The sequence below is a fragment of the Hylobates moloch genome, unplaced genomic scaffold (assembly GCF_009828535.3).
Source record: "Hylobates moloch isolate HMO894 unplaced genomic scaffold, HMol_V3 SCAFFOLD_9, whole genome shotgun sequence".
NCBI lineage: Eukaryota > Metazoa > Chordata > Mammalia > Primates > Hylobatidae > Hylobates > Hylobates moloch.
The window spans coordinates 80,333,729-80,350,978 of NW_026652284.1; the positions used below are offsets into that span (position 1 = coordinate 80,333,729).

The 17,250-nt window shown below is 39.2% G+C and overlaps 1 protein-coding gene across 6 annotated transcripts in view; it reads right to left on the minus strand.

Moving 5' to 3' along the window:
• The window catches only part of RGS22 (regulator of G protein signaling 22), a 175,241-nt gene that overhangs the window by 60,154 nt on the left and 97,837 nt on the right, over positions 1-17,250 (minus strand). For all 6 annotated transcript variants that reach the window (XR_009214775.1, XR_009214774.1, XM_058443770.1 and 3 more), the window contains exons 15-16: positions 9,253-9,447; positions 738-830 (exon numbers count right to left, since the gene is read on the minus strand). Coding sequence is in view for 4 of the 6 variants with exons in the window: in XM_058443770.1 (XP_058299753.1) it covers positions 738-830; positions 9,253-9,447 (288 nt within the window). In the remaining 2 variants the exon portion in view is untranslated. The remainder of the gene's footprint in view (positions 1-737; positions 831-9,252; positions 9,448-17,250) is intronic.

The following is a 17,250-nucleotide window of genomic DNA, read 5'->3' on the forward strand; positions in this document are numbered from 1 at the left end:
TTCAGATATTTCTTTTTATACATATGGATAAATGCAGAAATACATATATAATTTTACATAAAGAAGATAATACCATACCAGTGTTTCTGTTCCAAAAATTTTAATATACCTTAAACACTTTCCAGGTCAATTAACTGTCATTTTTATGTAGATGCACAAAATTAATTTTATGACTTTAAGGATTTATATGTTTACTTAGCCAATCCAAAAGATTCAACTTTATGAATCAAAATAACACTTTAATATCCTAATCAATCTTATGATCTTTTTACCGTCTTCCTCAATTCCTTCCTATACTTTTTCTTTATTGTTTTCCCTATTGCTGTCACACAACAGTTTCTTTTCTGTTTAGAAAACTTAATTTAACTGTTTTGTAACCTGACAACAAATAGAAAGAGCAGCTGCCATATAGAAAATAACTGATAACATTCAAAGGAATATAACACAGTTGAAGGTTCCAATGTCTGGTCTTAGCCAAGGCAAATGAGTGGCCTGGCTCCCTCTCAAATACCTCATCTGCTTTGTTTTTCTGGCTCCCTTGTCAAATATGTCAATAAAATGTAAAACCTGTCAAATGCAGCATGCTAAGCAAAGGAACAGCAGAAAAATGAAACTGCCTATCCACTACTCTATAATATATGATCTCCTCACTCTACAATCTCCCCCGGCCCAATACATAAAGTGGTAACCCTCTCCAGGATAAAAAGTTTATTTTTCTAAGTAGAAAGTTGCCTTACCTCAGCTTTCTTGGAAAATGTCTCTTTATGCAAAGCCTGTAGCTTTCTGAAGTATGTGGAGTCTAACTGTCGAGTTTCTTCCACCAGCTCTACCTAAAAAAAATAAATAAAGCTTGTGACATCAAGAGAATGTACAATTTGCTAGTAACAGTGGGCTGAAAAACAAATACAGTTGCCAATAAAGGAAATTATTTTCAAAGCAAAAGCAGGAAGATAACATAGTTTAAAAGATTAGCTACAGCAGGATCACACTTGAAAAGGATGCAATAAAAAATGCATACATTTCTATGTAATGATATAGTGCCACCAAAGATCATTCCTCCTTTCTGAAGGAATATAAACTTACAAATGATGCAAATATATTAGTCACATTTCCAGCTTCTATTCAATATAACTTGACAATAGTCATGAAAGCAGATGCCACTAGCTTTAGGAACAAAATAATTCACAGAACAAGAAATGATCAGACTCCATGTTGTTATTAGTATGTGAGCAAAGGCTTTAATGCTGTAGAGTAAGAGAGGAGACCGTCAATCATCAAATAAAACCTCATAGCAGGTCTCTGGCTTCAGAGTTTGTAATGTACTATTTCATATAGTCAGGAGAACAAGAGCATTTTCTACTTCTCTATTGCAGGGGAAAACCAACTTGGCTGAAGAGCTGCCTGAGAACTTTCTGTATTTAATAGCTAGCTTTGGTAGTCTGCTGAGTTATTCTTTTTGGGAAAGAGTCTACAGAATACAGTCAGCTGAGCTTTTAGATAAGTCCTCATACTTCTAGAAGGAAGTTTCTGGAACTAAGAGAGATTTATTTTTCCTCCTACTAAAAACTGTACAATGTGTTTCATCCATTTTATAAGAATCATGACTAATGCCGAACCTTTTTGGTTTAGGGAAGTTAGTTATAATTCCAAACCTTTTTTTTTTTTTTAATTATACTTTAGGTTTTAGGGTACATGTGCACAATGTGCAGGTTTCTTACATATGTATCCATGTGCCATGTTGATTTCCTGCACCCATTAACTCGTCATTTAGCATTAGGTATATCTCCTAATGCTGTCCCTCCCCCCTCCCCCCACCCCACAACAGTCCCCGGAGTGTGATGTTCCCCTTCCTGTGTCCATGAGTTCTCATTGTTCAATTCCCACCTATGAGTGAGAACATGCGGTGTTTGGTTTTTTGTCCTTGCGATAGTTTACTGAGAATGATGTTTTCCAGTTTCATCCATGTCCCTACAAAGGACATGAACTCATCATTTTTTATGGCTGCATAGTATTCCATGGTGTATATGTGCCACATTTTCTTAATCCAGTCTATCGTTGTTGGACATTTGGGTTGGTTCCAACTCTTTGCTATTGTGAATAGTGCTGCAATAAACATACGTGTGCATGTGTCTTTATAGCAGCATGATTTATAGTCCTTTGGGTATATACCCAGTAATGGGATGGCTGGGTCAAATGGTATTTCCAGTTCTAGATCCCTGAGGAATCGCCACACTGACTTCCACAATGGTTGAACCAGTTTACAGTCCCACCAACAGTGTAAAAGTGTTCCTATTTCTCCACATCCTCTCCAGCACCTGTTGTTTCCTGATTTTTTAATGATGGCCATTCTAACTGGTGTGAGATGGTATCTCACTGTGGTTTTGATTTGCATTTCTCTGATGGCCAGTGATGATGAGCATTTCTTCATGTGTTTTTTGGCTGCATAAATGTCTTCTTTTGAGAAGTGTCTGTTCATGTCCTTTGCCCACTTTTTGATGGGGTTGTTTGTTTTTTTCTTGTAAATTTGTTTGAGTTCATTGTAGATTCTGGATATTAGCCCTTTGTCAGATGATTAGGTTGCAAAAATTTTCTCCCATTCTGTAGGTTGCCTGTTCACTCTGATGGTAGTTTCTTTTGCTGTGCAGAAGCTCTTTAGTTTAATGAGATCCCATTTGTCAATTTTGGCTTTTGTTGCCATTGCTTTTGGTGTTTTAGACATGAAGTCCTTGCCCACGCCTATGTCCTGAATGGTATTGCCTAGGTTTTCTTGTAGGATTTTAATGGTTTTAGGTCTAACATTTAAGTCTTTAATCCACCTTGAATTAATTTTTGTATAAGGTGTAAGGAAGGGATCCAGTTTCAGCTTTCTACATATGGCTAGCCAGTTTTCCCAGCACCATTTATTAAATAGGGAATCCTTTCCCCATTTCTTGTTTTTGTCAGGTTTGTCAAAGATCAGATGGTTGTAGATATGTGGCATCATTTCTGAGGGCTCTGTTCTGTTCCATTGATCTATGTCTCTGTTGTGGTACCAGTACCATGCTGTTTTGGTTACTGTAGCCTTGTAGTACAGTTTAAAGTCAGGTAGTGTGATGCCTCCAGCTTTGTTCTTTTGGCTTAGGATTGACTTGGCGATGCGGGCTCTTTTTTGGTTCCATATGAACTTTAAAGTAGTTTTTTCCAATTCTGTGAAGAAAGTCATTGGTAGCTTGATGGGGATGGCATTGAATCTATAAATGACCTTGGGCAGTATGGCCATTTTCACGATATTGATTCTTCCAACCCATGAGCATGGAATGTTCTTCCATTTGTTTGTATCCTCTTTTATTTCATTGAGCAGTGGTTTGTAGTTCTCCTTGAAGAGGTCCTTCACATCCCTTGTAAGTTGGATTCCTAGGTATTTTATTCTCTTTGAAGCAATTGTGAATGGGAGTTCACTCATGATTTGGCTCTCTGTTTGTCTGTTATTGGTGTACAAGAATGCTTGTGATTTTTGTACATTGATTTTGTATCCTGAGACTTTGCTGAAGTTGCTAATCAGCTTAAGGAGATTTTGGGCTGAGACAATGGGGTTTTCTAGATATACAATCATGTCATCTGCAAACAGGGACAATTTAACTTCCTCTTTTCCTAATTGAATACCCTTTATTTCCTTCTCCTGCCTGATTGCCCTGGCCAGAACTTCCAGCACTATGTTGAATAGGAGCGGTGAGAGGGGGCATCCCTGTCTTGTGCCAGTTTTCAGAGGGACTGCTTCCAGTTTTTGCCCATTCAGTATGATATTGGCTGTGGGTTTGTCATAGATAGCTCTTATTATTTTGAGACACGTCCCATCAATACCTAATTTATTGAGAGTTTTTAGCATGAAGGGTTGTTGAATTTTGTCAAAGGCCTTTTCTGCATCTATTGAGATAATCATGTGGTTTTTGTCTTTGGTTCTGTTTATATGCTGGATTACATTTATTGATTTGCGTATGTTGAACCAGCCTTGCATCCCAGGGATGAAGCCCACTTGATTATGGTGGATAAGCTTTTTGATGTGCTGCTGGATTCGGTTTGCCAGTATTTTATTGAGGATTTTTGCATCAATGTTCATCAAGGATATTGGTCTGAAATTCTCTTTTTTGGTTATGTCTCTGCCAGGCTTTGGTATCAGGACGATGCTGACTTCATAAAATGTGTTAGGGAGGATTCCCTCTTTTTCTATCGATTGGAATAGTTTCAGAAGGAATGGCACCAGTTCCTCCTTGTACCTCTGGTAGAATTCGGCTGTGAATCCATCAGGTCCTGGACTCTTTTTGGTTGGTAAGCTATTGATTATTGCCACAATTTCAGAACCTGTTATTGGTCTATTCAGAGATTCAACTTCTTCCTGATTTAGTCTTGGGAGGGTGTATTTGTCGAGGAATTTATCCATTTCTTCTAGATTTTCTAGTTTATTTGCATAGAGGTGTTTGTAGTATTCTCTGATGGTAGATTGTATTTCTGTGGGATCGGTGGTGATATCCCCTTTTTCGTTTTTTATTGCATCTATTTGATTCTTCTCTCTTTTCTTCTTTATTAGTCTTGCTAGCGGTCCATCAATTTTGTTGATCTTTTCAAAAAACCAGCTCCTGGATTCATTAATTTTTTGAAGGGTTTTTTGTGTCTCTATTTCCTTCAGTTCTGCTCTGATTTTAGTTATTTCTAGCCTTCTGCTAGCTTTTGAATGTGTTTGCTCTTGCTTTTCTAGTTCTTTTAATTGTGATGTTAGGGTGTCAATTTTGGATCTTTCCTGCTTTCTCTTGTGGGCATTTAGTGCTATAAATTTCCCTCTACACACTGCTTTGAATGTGTCCCAGAGATTCTGGTATGTTGTGTCTTTGTTCTCGTTGGTTTCAAAGAACATCTTTATTTCTGCCTTCATTTCATTATGTACCCAATAGTCATTCAGGAGCAGGTTGTTCAGTTTCCATGTAGTTGAGCGGTTTTGAGTGAGTTTCTTAATCCTGAGTTCTAGTTTGATTGCACTGTGGTCTGAGAGACAGTTTGTTATAATTTCTGTTCTTTTACATTTGCTGAGGAGAGCTTTACTTCCAACTATGTGGTCAGTTTTGGAATAGGTGTGGTGTGGTGCTGAAAAAAATGTATATTCTGTCGATTTGGGGTGGAGAGTTCTGTAGATGTCTATTAGGTCCACTTTATGTAGAGCTGAGTTCAATTCCTGGATATCCTTGTTAACTTTCTGTCTCGGTGATCTGTCTAATGTTGACAGTGGGGTGTTAAAATCTCCCATTATTATTGTGTGGGAGTTTAAGTCCCTTTGTAGGTCACTCAGGACTTGCTTTATGAATCTGGGTGCTCCTGTGTTGGGTGCATATATATTTAGGATAGTTAGCTCTTCTTGTTGAATTGATCCCTTTACCATTATGTAATGGCCTTCTTTGTCTCTTTTGATCTTTGTTGGTTTAAAGTCTATTTTATCAGAGACTAGGATTGCAACCCCTGCCTTTTTTTGTTTTCCATTTGCTTGATAGATCTTCCTCCATCCCTTTATTTTGAGTCTATGTGTGTCTCTGCACGTGAGACGGGTTTCCTGAATACAGCACACTGATGGGTCCTGACTCCTTATCCAGTTTGCCAGTCTGTGTCTTTTAATTGGAGCATTTAGCCCATTTACATTTAAAGTTAATATTGTTATGTGTGAATCTGATCCTGTCATTATGATGTTAGTTGGTTATTTTGCTCGTTAGTTGATGCAGTTTCTTCCTAGCCTCGATGGTCTTTACAATTTGGCGTTTTTTTGCAGTGGCTGGTACCGGTTGTTCCTTTCCATGTTTAGTGCTTCCTTCAGGAGCTCTTTTAGGGCAGGCCTGGTGGTGACAAAATCACTCAGCGTTTGCTTGTCTGTAAAGTATTTTATTTCTCCTTCACTTATGAAGCTTAGTTTGGCTGGATATGAAATTCTGGGTTGAAAATTCTTTTCTTTAAGAATGTTGAATATCGGCCCCCACTCTCTTCTGGCTTGTAGAGTTTCTGCCGAGAGATCAGCTGTTAGTCTGATGGGCTTCCCTTTGTGGGTAACCCGACCTTTCTCTCTGGCTGCCCTTAACATTTTTTCCTTCATTTCAACTTTGGTGAATCTGACAATTATGTGTCTTGGAGTTGCTCTTCTCGAGGAGTATCTTTGTGGCGTTCTCTGTATTTCCTGAATCTGAATGTTGGCCTGCCTTGCTAGATTGGGGAAGTTCTCCTGGATAATATCTTGCAGAGTGTTTTCCAACTTGGTTCCATTCTCCCTGTCATTTTCAGGTACACCAATCAGACGTAGGTTTGGTTTTTTCACATAGTCCCAAATTTCTTGGAGGCTTTGTTCATTTCTTTTTATTCTTTTTTCTCTAAACTTCCCTTCTCTCTTCATTTCATTCATTTCATCTTCCATCAGCGATACCCTTTCTTCCAGTTGATCGCAGCTGCTACTGAGGCTTCTGCAATCTTCGCGTAGTTCTCGAAACTTGGCTTTCAGCTCCATCAGCTCCTTTAAGCCCTTCTCTCCATTGGTTATTCTAGTTATCCATTCTTCTAATTTTTTTTCAAAGTTTTTAACTTCTTTGCTATTGTTTTGAATTTCCTCTCGTAGCTCAGAGTAGTTTGATCATCTGAAGCCTTCTTCTCTCAACTCGTCAAAGTCATCCTCCATCCAGCTTTGTTCTGTTGCTGGTGAGGAACTGCGTTCCTTTGGAGGAGGAGAGGTGCTCTGCTTTTTAGAGTTTCCAGTTTTTCTGCTCTGTTTTTTCCCCATCTTTGTGGTTTTATCTACTTTTTGTCTTTGATGATGGTGATGTACAGATGGGTTTTTGGTGTGGATGTCCTTTCTGTTTGTTAGTTTTCCTTCTACCAGACAGGACCCTCAGCTGCAGGTCTGTTGGAGTTTACTAGAGGTCCACTCCAGACCCTGTTTGGCTGGGTGTCAGCAGCGGTGGCTGCGGAACAGCGGATTTTCGTGAGACCACAAATTCAGCTGTCTGATAGTTCCTCTGGAAGTTTTGTCTCAGAGGAGTACCCGGCCAAATGAGGTGTGAGTCTGTCCCTACTGAGGGGGGTGCCTCCCAGTTAGGCTGCTCAGGGGTGAGGGACCCACTTTAGGAGGCAGTCTGTCCGTTCTCAGATCTCCAGCTGCGTGCTGGGAGAGCCACTACTCTCTTCAAAGCTGTCAGTCAGACAGGGACATTTAAGTCTGTGGAGGTTCCTGCTGAGTTTTTGTTTGTCTGTGCCCTGCCCCCAGAGGTGGAGCCTACAGAGGCAGGCAGGCCTCCTTGAGCTGTGGTGGGCTCCACCCAGTTCGAGCTTCCTGGCTGCTTTGTTTACCTAAGCAAGCCTGGGCAATGGCGGGCGCCCCTCCCCCAGCCTCGCTGCCGCCTTGCAGCTTGATCTCAGACTGCTGTGCTAGCAATCAGCGAGACTCCGTGGGCATAGGACCCTCCGAGCCAGGTGCGGGACACAATCTCCTAGTGTGCCGTTTTCCAGGCCCGTTGGAAAAGCGCAGTATTAGGATGGGACTGACCCGATATTCCAGGTGCCGTCTGTTACCCCTTTCTTTGACTAGGAAAGGGAACTCCCTGACCCCTTGTGCTTCCCGAGTGAGGCAATGCCTCGCCCTGCTTCGGCTCGCGCACAGTGCGCTTCACTGACTGTCCTGCACCCGCTGTTTGGCACTCCCTAGTGAGATGAAACCGGTACCTCAAGCAGAAATGCAGAAATCACCCGTCTTCTGTGTCGCTGGGGCTGGGAGCTGGAGACCGGAGCTGTTCCTATTTGGCCATCTTGGCTCCCTTTTTTTTTTTTTAAACCATTGCATCCTCTGTGGCATACACTATATTTAAAATAATGACTGGAGAGAATTTTTTAAAACTTCATCCGATATCCAAATTTTCCTACTGTAATAAATGCATTTTTATGATAAAAAGGATACTGGGCTAATTTTTCAGGACAAAGAGAAATCTAATTATTTTGGTCATTGAACTTAGTAAATTATAACAGTTGTTTCAGTCACGATCCAATAAGGTAACTCTATCCAAGGTGTTTTGGTATTAATTTTGTATAACGATCTAAGAAGTTGTTGAGGAGATATGAACAAAGAATAACAACGCAAAGACAGCGGAGTTCCACCTGAAATGACCTCAGGTACACAGTACATGCATTAACTTAATATAAAAATTATACATAGATGGTTTTAATTTATGATTCAAAGTAAATATTTAAATAAATTGCCTCCACTCATTAATAAAATAGTGAAAATATTCAAGCATTGAGGCTTAAAATGACCTCTTTCAGGATGACAAAAGACATGTGGAAACTTGTATCCAGTCAAGCAGTCTGACCTGACGAACATCTGGGGGTACTTTAATAAAAGTACCGAAGTCAGAGGATCTGCTTTCCACAATACATATGAAATGTTTATGTTTTCCATAGGTGTTATATTAACTGAAACTCATCTAGCATAAAATGAAATAGGCTTTTCTGTTAATCAAAATTCAGGCCACTGCTGAAAAGTAGCAAGAAGGGCATATTTACTTACTCACACGAAACCAAAACTCAGATTTCTCTACCCTGACATACTTGTATGGACAGCAAAAAATGACATAAAGTCTTTCGTTAGGCAACAATAAGAAAACCGGCACAAAAAAAAAAAAAAAATCAAGTGATGCCACTGCACTCCAGCCTGGGTGACAGAGCGAGACTCTGTCTCAAAAAAAAAAAAAAAATCAAGTGGGTAAATACTTTCCCTGCCCAAATTTTGAGGCTACACAAATCTTAACTCTAAATCTTAGGGCCATGTGAGACCTTTTTCAGTTTTTCTCTTACGAGTTAACAATGCTGCTTATCATCAGCAGTAAAGCTAATAATTTTGTATTTTTATTTTTATTTATTTATTTATTTTTATTTTTTTTTTTAGACCGAGTTTTGCTCTTGGCATCCAGGCTAGAGTGCAATGGTGCGATCTTGGCTCACTGCAATCTCTGCCTCCCAGGTTCAAGCAATTCTCCTGCCTCAGACTCCCAAGTAGCTGGGATTACAGGCGCCCACCACCATGCCTGGCTAATTTTTGTATTTTTAGTAGAGATGGGTTTTCACCACATTGGCTAGGCTGGTCTTGAACTCCTGACCTCAGGTGATCCACCCGCCTCGGCCTCCCAAAGTGCTGGGATAACAGGCGTGAGTATTGTAGTAAACCTGAATGGTTTCACACTCAATTTATCAGTGGCACGGTACCTTTTTATAAGCAATTTGGTCCGATTTTACCATCTTTGTCCATGGCTCAAGAAGGAGGAGAAGGATATATTCCTCTGCTGTGTCAAAAAGGTCTTCAAATGGTGGCTGTATTTTCATATAAATTTCTTTTTTCTTTTCCTGTTGGAGTCCAATGTCAAGAGTGGCAGAAGGAGCAACGTATGTGGCAAAAAGATACTGAAGGAGAAGAGGAAAGAAGGGAGAGGATGTTGAGAGAAGCCACAATGGTTAGCAGACACCTCAAAATAGGCATTTTTTAAAAACTAAGAGAAGGCAAATAAGCCCATGTGATATTTTTCTTGAAAATATGGGTAAAACTACTTAACACGAAGCAATGCATCTATTCAAAAGACTTTGTTTTTCCTTTTGTTTTCCAATTTCTTCATCAGTAATTAGTCAATTTTTCTCAGATTACAAAAATCTGAGGAAGCACTAAATATTATTATGGTAAATTTGAGTTTATGTGCCTCTGTTTTTTCCTTTATGTTCACAACATTTCTAACACATTTGTGTTACTTTTCAAAGTGGCTTGAAATACTTTTTTTTTGGCAACAAGAGGCAAGAATACACTAGGACTAAAAAGCTGGCTATTAGTCTTCTGGAGACCAAACAGACTACCTGCCCTACCAAATTGAGCTGCAGAGTTCTTAAGACCGTTGCTAATTATCCCTTTCCGCCATTAAGTCTTTCCATCTGGTATCCAATGCTGTGGAAGACATAAAGAAAAGCATAAGAGCAAATGGAGGCCAGGTGCAGTGGCTCACGCCTGTAATCCCAGCATTTTGGGAGGCCAAGGTGGGTGGATCACTTGAGGTCAGGAGTTCAAGACGAGCCTGGCCAATATGGTGAACCCCTGTCTCTACTAAAAATACAAAAATTAGCCAGGCATGGTGGTGCACACCTGTAATCACAGCTACTTAGGAGGTTGAGGCAGAAGTAATTGCTTGAACCCGGGCAGCAGAGATTGCGGTGGGCCAAGATCAAGATCATGCCACTGCACTCCAGCCTGGGTGACAAAGTGAGACTCCATCTCGAAAGAAAAAAAAAAAGAGTGAATGGAAAGATATACATAGAACCTCCAGCAAACCTGCCACAAATATCTGTTCCATTCTACTAATTGTCATGTTTCTCAATAATAGTTACATATATCTGAGAAGCAATTTAATAACATTTTGTTTAAAAAATGTTTGCATACTGGATATGTCATGCCCTGACATTTTAAATCAAGTTTTACTAAAAATCTCTAGTTAACTTATACTTTATTTCAATTTTATTTCACATACTTAGAATTTGAACCTGATAATATCTAGATCAACTCAGAATAGACAGATACAGATATAAATTTGTACCAAACAGCAAGTAATAGTCTTATTTAAAATAATCTTTTAAAAGACTTAAAGGGTCCATGTTAACAACATAAGCATTTACTGAGTACTCCATCTACTGCATCTTAGACACTTGGCTAGGTGCTATGTATGCAAAGATTAATGAACAAGAGTCAATGCCTATTCTGAAGAAGCCAATTTGGTGGTGACATGGAGATGAATATCAATGGTTATAATACAGTATGGTAAGTGCTATAAGAGAGGTATGTACTATAAATAAGATCTTTAATGATTCTTTTAAGCTCATCTCCCATTAATCATCTTTCAAATTTTACATTCAAATACAAAGTTTCTATAATTTCCCTAAGTCTTGCTATTTTGCCATTTCATACCATTGCACATATTGTTCCTTCCATCATGGATGTCTACACTACCCCGCATACCTTGTCTGCTTGAAAAACTAATTTAGAGTTTAAAACCAACATGAGGCCGGGCACAGTGGCTCACACCTGTAATCCCAGCACTTTGGGAGGCCGAGGTGGGCAGATCACAAGGTCAAGAGATCGAGACCATCCTGGCAAACATGGTGAAACCCCATCTCTACCAAAAATACAAAAATTAGCTGGGCATGGTGGTAGGCGCCTGTAGTCCCAGCTACTTAGGTAGCTGGTAGCTGGTAGATTCACTGGTGTATCTCCAATTCCTAGAACTGTTCTTGGCAGACAGTAGATGCTACAAACATTTAATAAATTTTCCAAATCCTTAGAAAATACTCATTTATGTATTGGACTAGGGAAGGAAAAAATTCCAGAAACTCTTCACAGAGAATTCTTTTTTTTTTTTTTGAGACGGAGTCTCGCTCTGTCGCCCGGGCTGGAGTGCAGTGACGCAATCTCGGCTCACTGCAAGCTCCGCCTCCCGGGTTCACGCCATTCTCCTGCCTCAGCCTCTCCGAGTAGCTGGGACTACAGGTGCCCGCCACCACGCCCGGCTAATTTTTTTTTTTTTTTGTATTTTTTAGTAGAGATGGGGTTTCACCGTGGTCTCTCGATCTCCTGACCTCGTGATCCGCCCACCTCAGCCTCCCAAAGTGCTGGGATTACAAGCGTGAGCCACCGTGCCCGGCCTCTTTTTTTTTTTTAAAGAGATGGGGTCTTACTATGTTGCTCAGGCTAATCTCGAACTCCTGGGCTCAAGCAATCTGCCCACCTTGACATCCCAAAGTACTGGAATTAACAGGTGTAAGCCACCATGCCTGGCCTCCAGAAGATAATTGTTAAGCTGAATCTCTAAAGATAAGTTGGAGTCAATAATCAGACAATAGAGGAGGGTTGATGAAAGATGGCCCAAGCAGAAGCAAAACACAGGTCAATGCATGGAGGCCTACGGGAGCTTTAAAACCTATGGAGAGATTTTAGGCTTCAAGTAGATAACACTGGCTAAAGGAAAGAGGTGAATAAGAGAAGATACTTTAAAGGGAGGCAGAGACCAGAGCATGAACATGATCTTTTATCCTTTGTTAAGGAATTTGAATTTTTACCTAATGATAAATTGGGGAATCTTTGAAGGATTTTAACTGAGGAGTGATGTCATTGGATATGATAGTTTGAGTAAGATCAATATTTGAGGCAGTTTGGAAGTTATTTCAATAGCTAGACAAGAAATTATACACCACCTTCACCCCTTGCTTGCTTTTTTGCAGTAGCCTCTTAACTGGTCTTCCCAGACTCCTCTTTGCTTTCTTACAGTCTATTCTTACCACAGCAGACAGAAAAATCCTTTTGTGCAGCACTCCTCTGCTCAAACTCTCTAGCAGCTTCCCATCTCACACGCAATAAAAGTCAAAATCCTTATAATTACCTATAAATGGAGTTCTTGGAAGTCTTGCAATGATGAGGAGACAAGGATTATAGTTCAGGACTTGTCAGTGGGGAAGTCCCTGTAAACATCCTAAGCTCTCAAAACACCCTGAGAGCAGGAATGGACTAGATATTGACTCCAGCCTCGAGTTTTTAACGTGCCAAAAGAAAATAACTGCCAACCTATAATTCTATGTCTAGCAAAAACACCCCTCCAAAATAAAAACAAAATAAAGATGTTATAAATCAACAGACAAAAATAGAGACTTCATCACCAGCAGATCTGTACTAAATGAAATATTAGATGGAGGCTCTAGACAAAAGCAGGATGGACTAGAAAACAATGGAAAGTACAAATATGTGGGTAAATATCAATAAGTACTTATTGCAAAATAAAATGATAATAATGAATAAAGTCAGAAGAAATAGTAAAAGAGCCTGAGAAATAGAAGTCAGAGAGATAAGAGGTAAAACAAGTCAGAGTAATGCTGCAGAAGCCAAATGAAGAGTTAGCTTAAAGACAGGAGACAGCAATAAACGGTGTTTTATATATATATTTTTTATATATATAAAATATAGATATTTTATAATTATAGATATAGATATATATAAATTCTATATTTATAATTATATAGATATATATAAAATATATACATATATAAAATATATATTATATATATACATATGTATATGTAAAGACATTAAAACAACAAAACAATCAAAGGTGCTGGTTAAAGTGCAATTGAAATGATCTACTGTGAGGTCCATGACACACAGGAAAGCAAACGAGGTCAAAATCAGGGTAGTAATTTGCAGGGTAGAGTATCAAAGAACCAGTGATTAAGATAAGGGAGGGCATGTAGAGTAGTTAAAAGGGAATACTAAAGTTCAGAATATAATAGGCATTCAATAGATACTTGCTGAGTATATAAATGAGAGATGAGTGGCTTAAAGCAAAACAGTGATTTGAAGGAAATTTCACAGGTCAAGAATTTAAAGCTGGCAGGGTGTGGTAGCTCATTCCTGTAATCTCAGCACTTTGGGAGGCCAAGGTGGGAGAATCACTTGAGGCCAGGAGTTTGAGATTACAGTGAAATATGATGGTGCCACCGTACTCCAGACTGGGTGACAAGAGTGAGGAGAGAGACAGAGAGGGAGAGACAGTGAGAGAGAGAAAAAGAAAAGAAAGAAACAGAGAGAGAGAGAGAGAGAGAGAGTTTTTGAAAGTAAACTAATTAAAATAATGCCTTAGGTAAATTATGAAACTAAAGATTAAAATTATCGAATTAACAACATTTAAAAATGTAGGATTTGCTCCAATAATTCCAAATTTACTTTAAAGAAAAGAAAATTTAACAGCCTAAATTACTTACATTAAAAATCAGTAGTCAGGCTAAATTAGGGCAGAAATACTATTTTTGAAATAAGTTTTTTTCTTTTGCAATTCAAAACTACAGTTTAAAAAGATCTGATGTGCTACATATCAGATTCTCATATGTTGAGCATTCTGGTTAGTAAAAGAAAAGTTCTCATATAGAAATCAGGATAACGTCTTTGATTTTTTTTTTTTTTTTTTTTGAGACGGAGTCTCGCTTTATCGCCCAGGCCGGAGTGCAGTGGAGTGATCTTGGCTCACCGCAAGCTCCGCCTCTTGGGTTCATGCCATTCTCCTGCCTCAGCCTCCCAGATAGCTGGGACTACAGGTGCCCGCCACCATGCCCAGCTAATTTTTTGTATTTTTAGTAGAGATGGGATTTCACCATGTTAGCCAGGATGGTCTCAAAATCCTGACCTCGTGATCCGCCCGCCTCGGCCTCCCAAAGTGCTTGGATTACAGGCGTAAGCCATCGCGCCTGGCCTGATTTCTTTTTTTAAATGAGAACAGAGAAGAGGGTAAAGTAGGAAAGAAGTTGAAATGGTGGCTAGGATAACAATGACAGCTGTTAGGATTGTCAGCCGCTGGTGGATGCCTAAATCTATTTCCCTTCTCTTTTACTCTCAGTCTTGCCTTTATTCTTTCTGTTTTATCTTTAAGATTTAGTGCTACCCTCAGTTCCATGAGATAATCTATGTGTGATTTAGATAGTCTACTACTATATTTATACTATGGTGGACACTTCATGATGCTCTGTTGAAGCTAAGTTTCTGCATATGATTGTATCCAACTGCCTTGGGCTTTTTACCTTCTTAAATTTTGCTTTATGATTTTCTTCAAAATAAGTTTCTCTTTATTTTACCACTTACCATATCAGTAGAACAACTTCCTCTCTCTGACCATACTTTTCATCTATTTCTATCTCCTCACCAAGCTTTTCTTCACCTTCAGCACAATCTGAAGGTTATTCTTGTCCTCTAAATAAATCATGCACCAGCTGCTTTATCTTACTTTCTTAGACAATTGGGACTGAGAACTGTCCATTATTTCAACTATACTCTTACCAACATCCCTAATTCCTCCCCACTCTATCCTCAAGTTCCTAATAAAAACATAATGACTGACTCCATTATAAATAGACTTGAAAAAAAACTTAGCTGCAATCAAAAAGTTTGTTACATTTTTGCTTATTTCTTATCAATGCCATTTCCCATTTTAAAACTGCCATCCTCTTTAATGCTCCCAACTGTATTCTTACACTTCTTAACTTTCAGTAGACTTTACCTTCCACGTAACTGGGAAAAACCACTGGTATAAATGCCCTCAGCTTTCCTCTCAAGAGCTCTCTTCTAAATCTTTTTGTTTCTCTGATGTCTCAAAGACATCCTTCCAATCCTAAGCCATTCAGGTGTGCTCGACCATGTTCCTCCAGAGCCTGTAACACCAATTATTTTCTTAGTGCCTTGTTTCTTTAATCTACCTCTCCACTCATTCCATTTCCTTCTTTATGCTACAAAGTTGTTGAAATCTAGTGCCTCTCTCATTCTAAAATGTTTTTCCTGACTCTGTTTTGCCCCCTACTTCTTATCCTACTTCTCTCTTCCCTCTCTCTACAAGTCTCCATAATCACTCCTCAATCTATGGAAGTCTGGCTTCCATGCCAATGACAATGATCTCAAAGATCACTAAAAACCACATAATCGCCAATTCAATAGCTTCCTTCCTTAATCTTCATTCAACCTGATCCCTTATGCAGCTTTAATACTGCTTATTATCTCCTCTCTCCTTGACTCTCTTTCCTCTGACTTCGTCAACCCTTTCTCTTGATTCTATGCCAATTTCCGCTTCTTCTGAGGCTCTTTGCTGATTCCTTTTCCTCCATTCCTCCCTTAAAAGACGACACTCACTAAAGTTCTATGCTCAAGTACACCTTCTCAGTTCATGCCCCTACAGTTTCTCACATGAGCCAAGCACTCCCTCACAGGACTTTTGTACTCTGCACTCTATCCCTTCTATGCTCTCTACTCTCATCTTCTTTTCCACTTTCACTGGGCTTCTATTCATCCTAAAGATTCAGCTTCCTTGGCTCCTGAAGTCTGGCTTAAGAATCCATCCTGTGTGTTCCCATGGACACTGTACTTTTATGTTTTTCCCATTGGACTCTACATTCTACAAAGACAGAGACTGGGTATACTTTGTTTATTACTGTATCCCTAGCATCTGGCATAATGTGAAATTTAGAATGAGTGGATGAATGGAAGACTTCATCTAGCCCCAAAAATTTAACAATCAATGTGGAAGAACTCCATATATTAATACTAATAGCTTTAGACCTGATTTCTTCCCTGAACTCAAAACCTCTGCTTCTAGCAGCCTACTTTGTTATAGCTACATGAATATCTTCCAGACCCTCAATGACTCAATAATATAGCAAATTATCCTTTCCTAACTTCTAAAGCCTCTCCCTTCCTCCTGTGTTTCCAGTTTTCTTTTCTTTCTTTCTTTTTTCTTTTCTTTTCTTTCTTTCTTCTTGAGATGGAGTCTCGCTCTGTCACCCAGGCTGGAGTGCAGTGGCATGATCTCAACTCACTGCAACCTCTGCCTGCCAGGTTCAAGCGATTCTTGTGCATCAGCCTCCTGAGTAGCTGGGACCACAGGCACACACCACCATGCCAGGCTAATTTTTGTATTTTTAGTAGAGACAGGGTTTCACCATGTCAGCCAGGCTGGTCTTGAACTCCTGATCTCAAGTAATCTGCCTGCCTTGGCCTCCCAAAGTTCTGGGATTACAAGTGTGAGCCACCATGCCTGGCCTCTAGTTTTCATTAATAATATACCATTCATAGTATAATTTTTGACTCTTCCCTGCACTCCCCTTTTTTGTTCTCAAATGCAAATCCTATGAATTTAATCTCTCCAATGAAACAAGGAGAAACTAACAAAAACAAATATAAAAATATCAGGAGGAAATAAGTAGCATAACTTCCTCTCAAGCAACGTCATAAAACTCAGTTTTCTGACCAAGCAAGGCCAGACCTTTCCCAGGTTACTGTCTGCTACCTTTCTTCCTGACCTCACACTCATATTTTGCTCTAGCCATGGGGATTCATGCATATTATTTAGCTACAGAGTCTGCAGTCTCTACGAGCTATATAATTGGGACAGTCATGTGTCCCTACTCTGGTCTAAGCCTACTGTCTTTGCATAATTATTAGTAGTTTCATTCTCAAAAGCATCTGGGTTTAGATGACAAATTATATGGTTCCTCTATATTTAATTGTCATCAGTTAGATAAATTCTGAAGTTTCTCTAAAACAAGACTCCTAGAAACACTTGACACATATTTAAAGCTGAAAATAATGCAAAGAAAAGCAGATGTTCTGTAATAAGAAACAGACATTTGTCTAATTCTCAATCATAT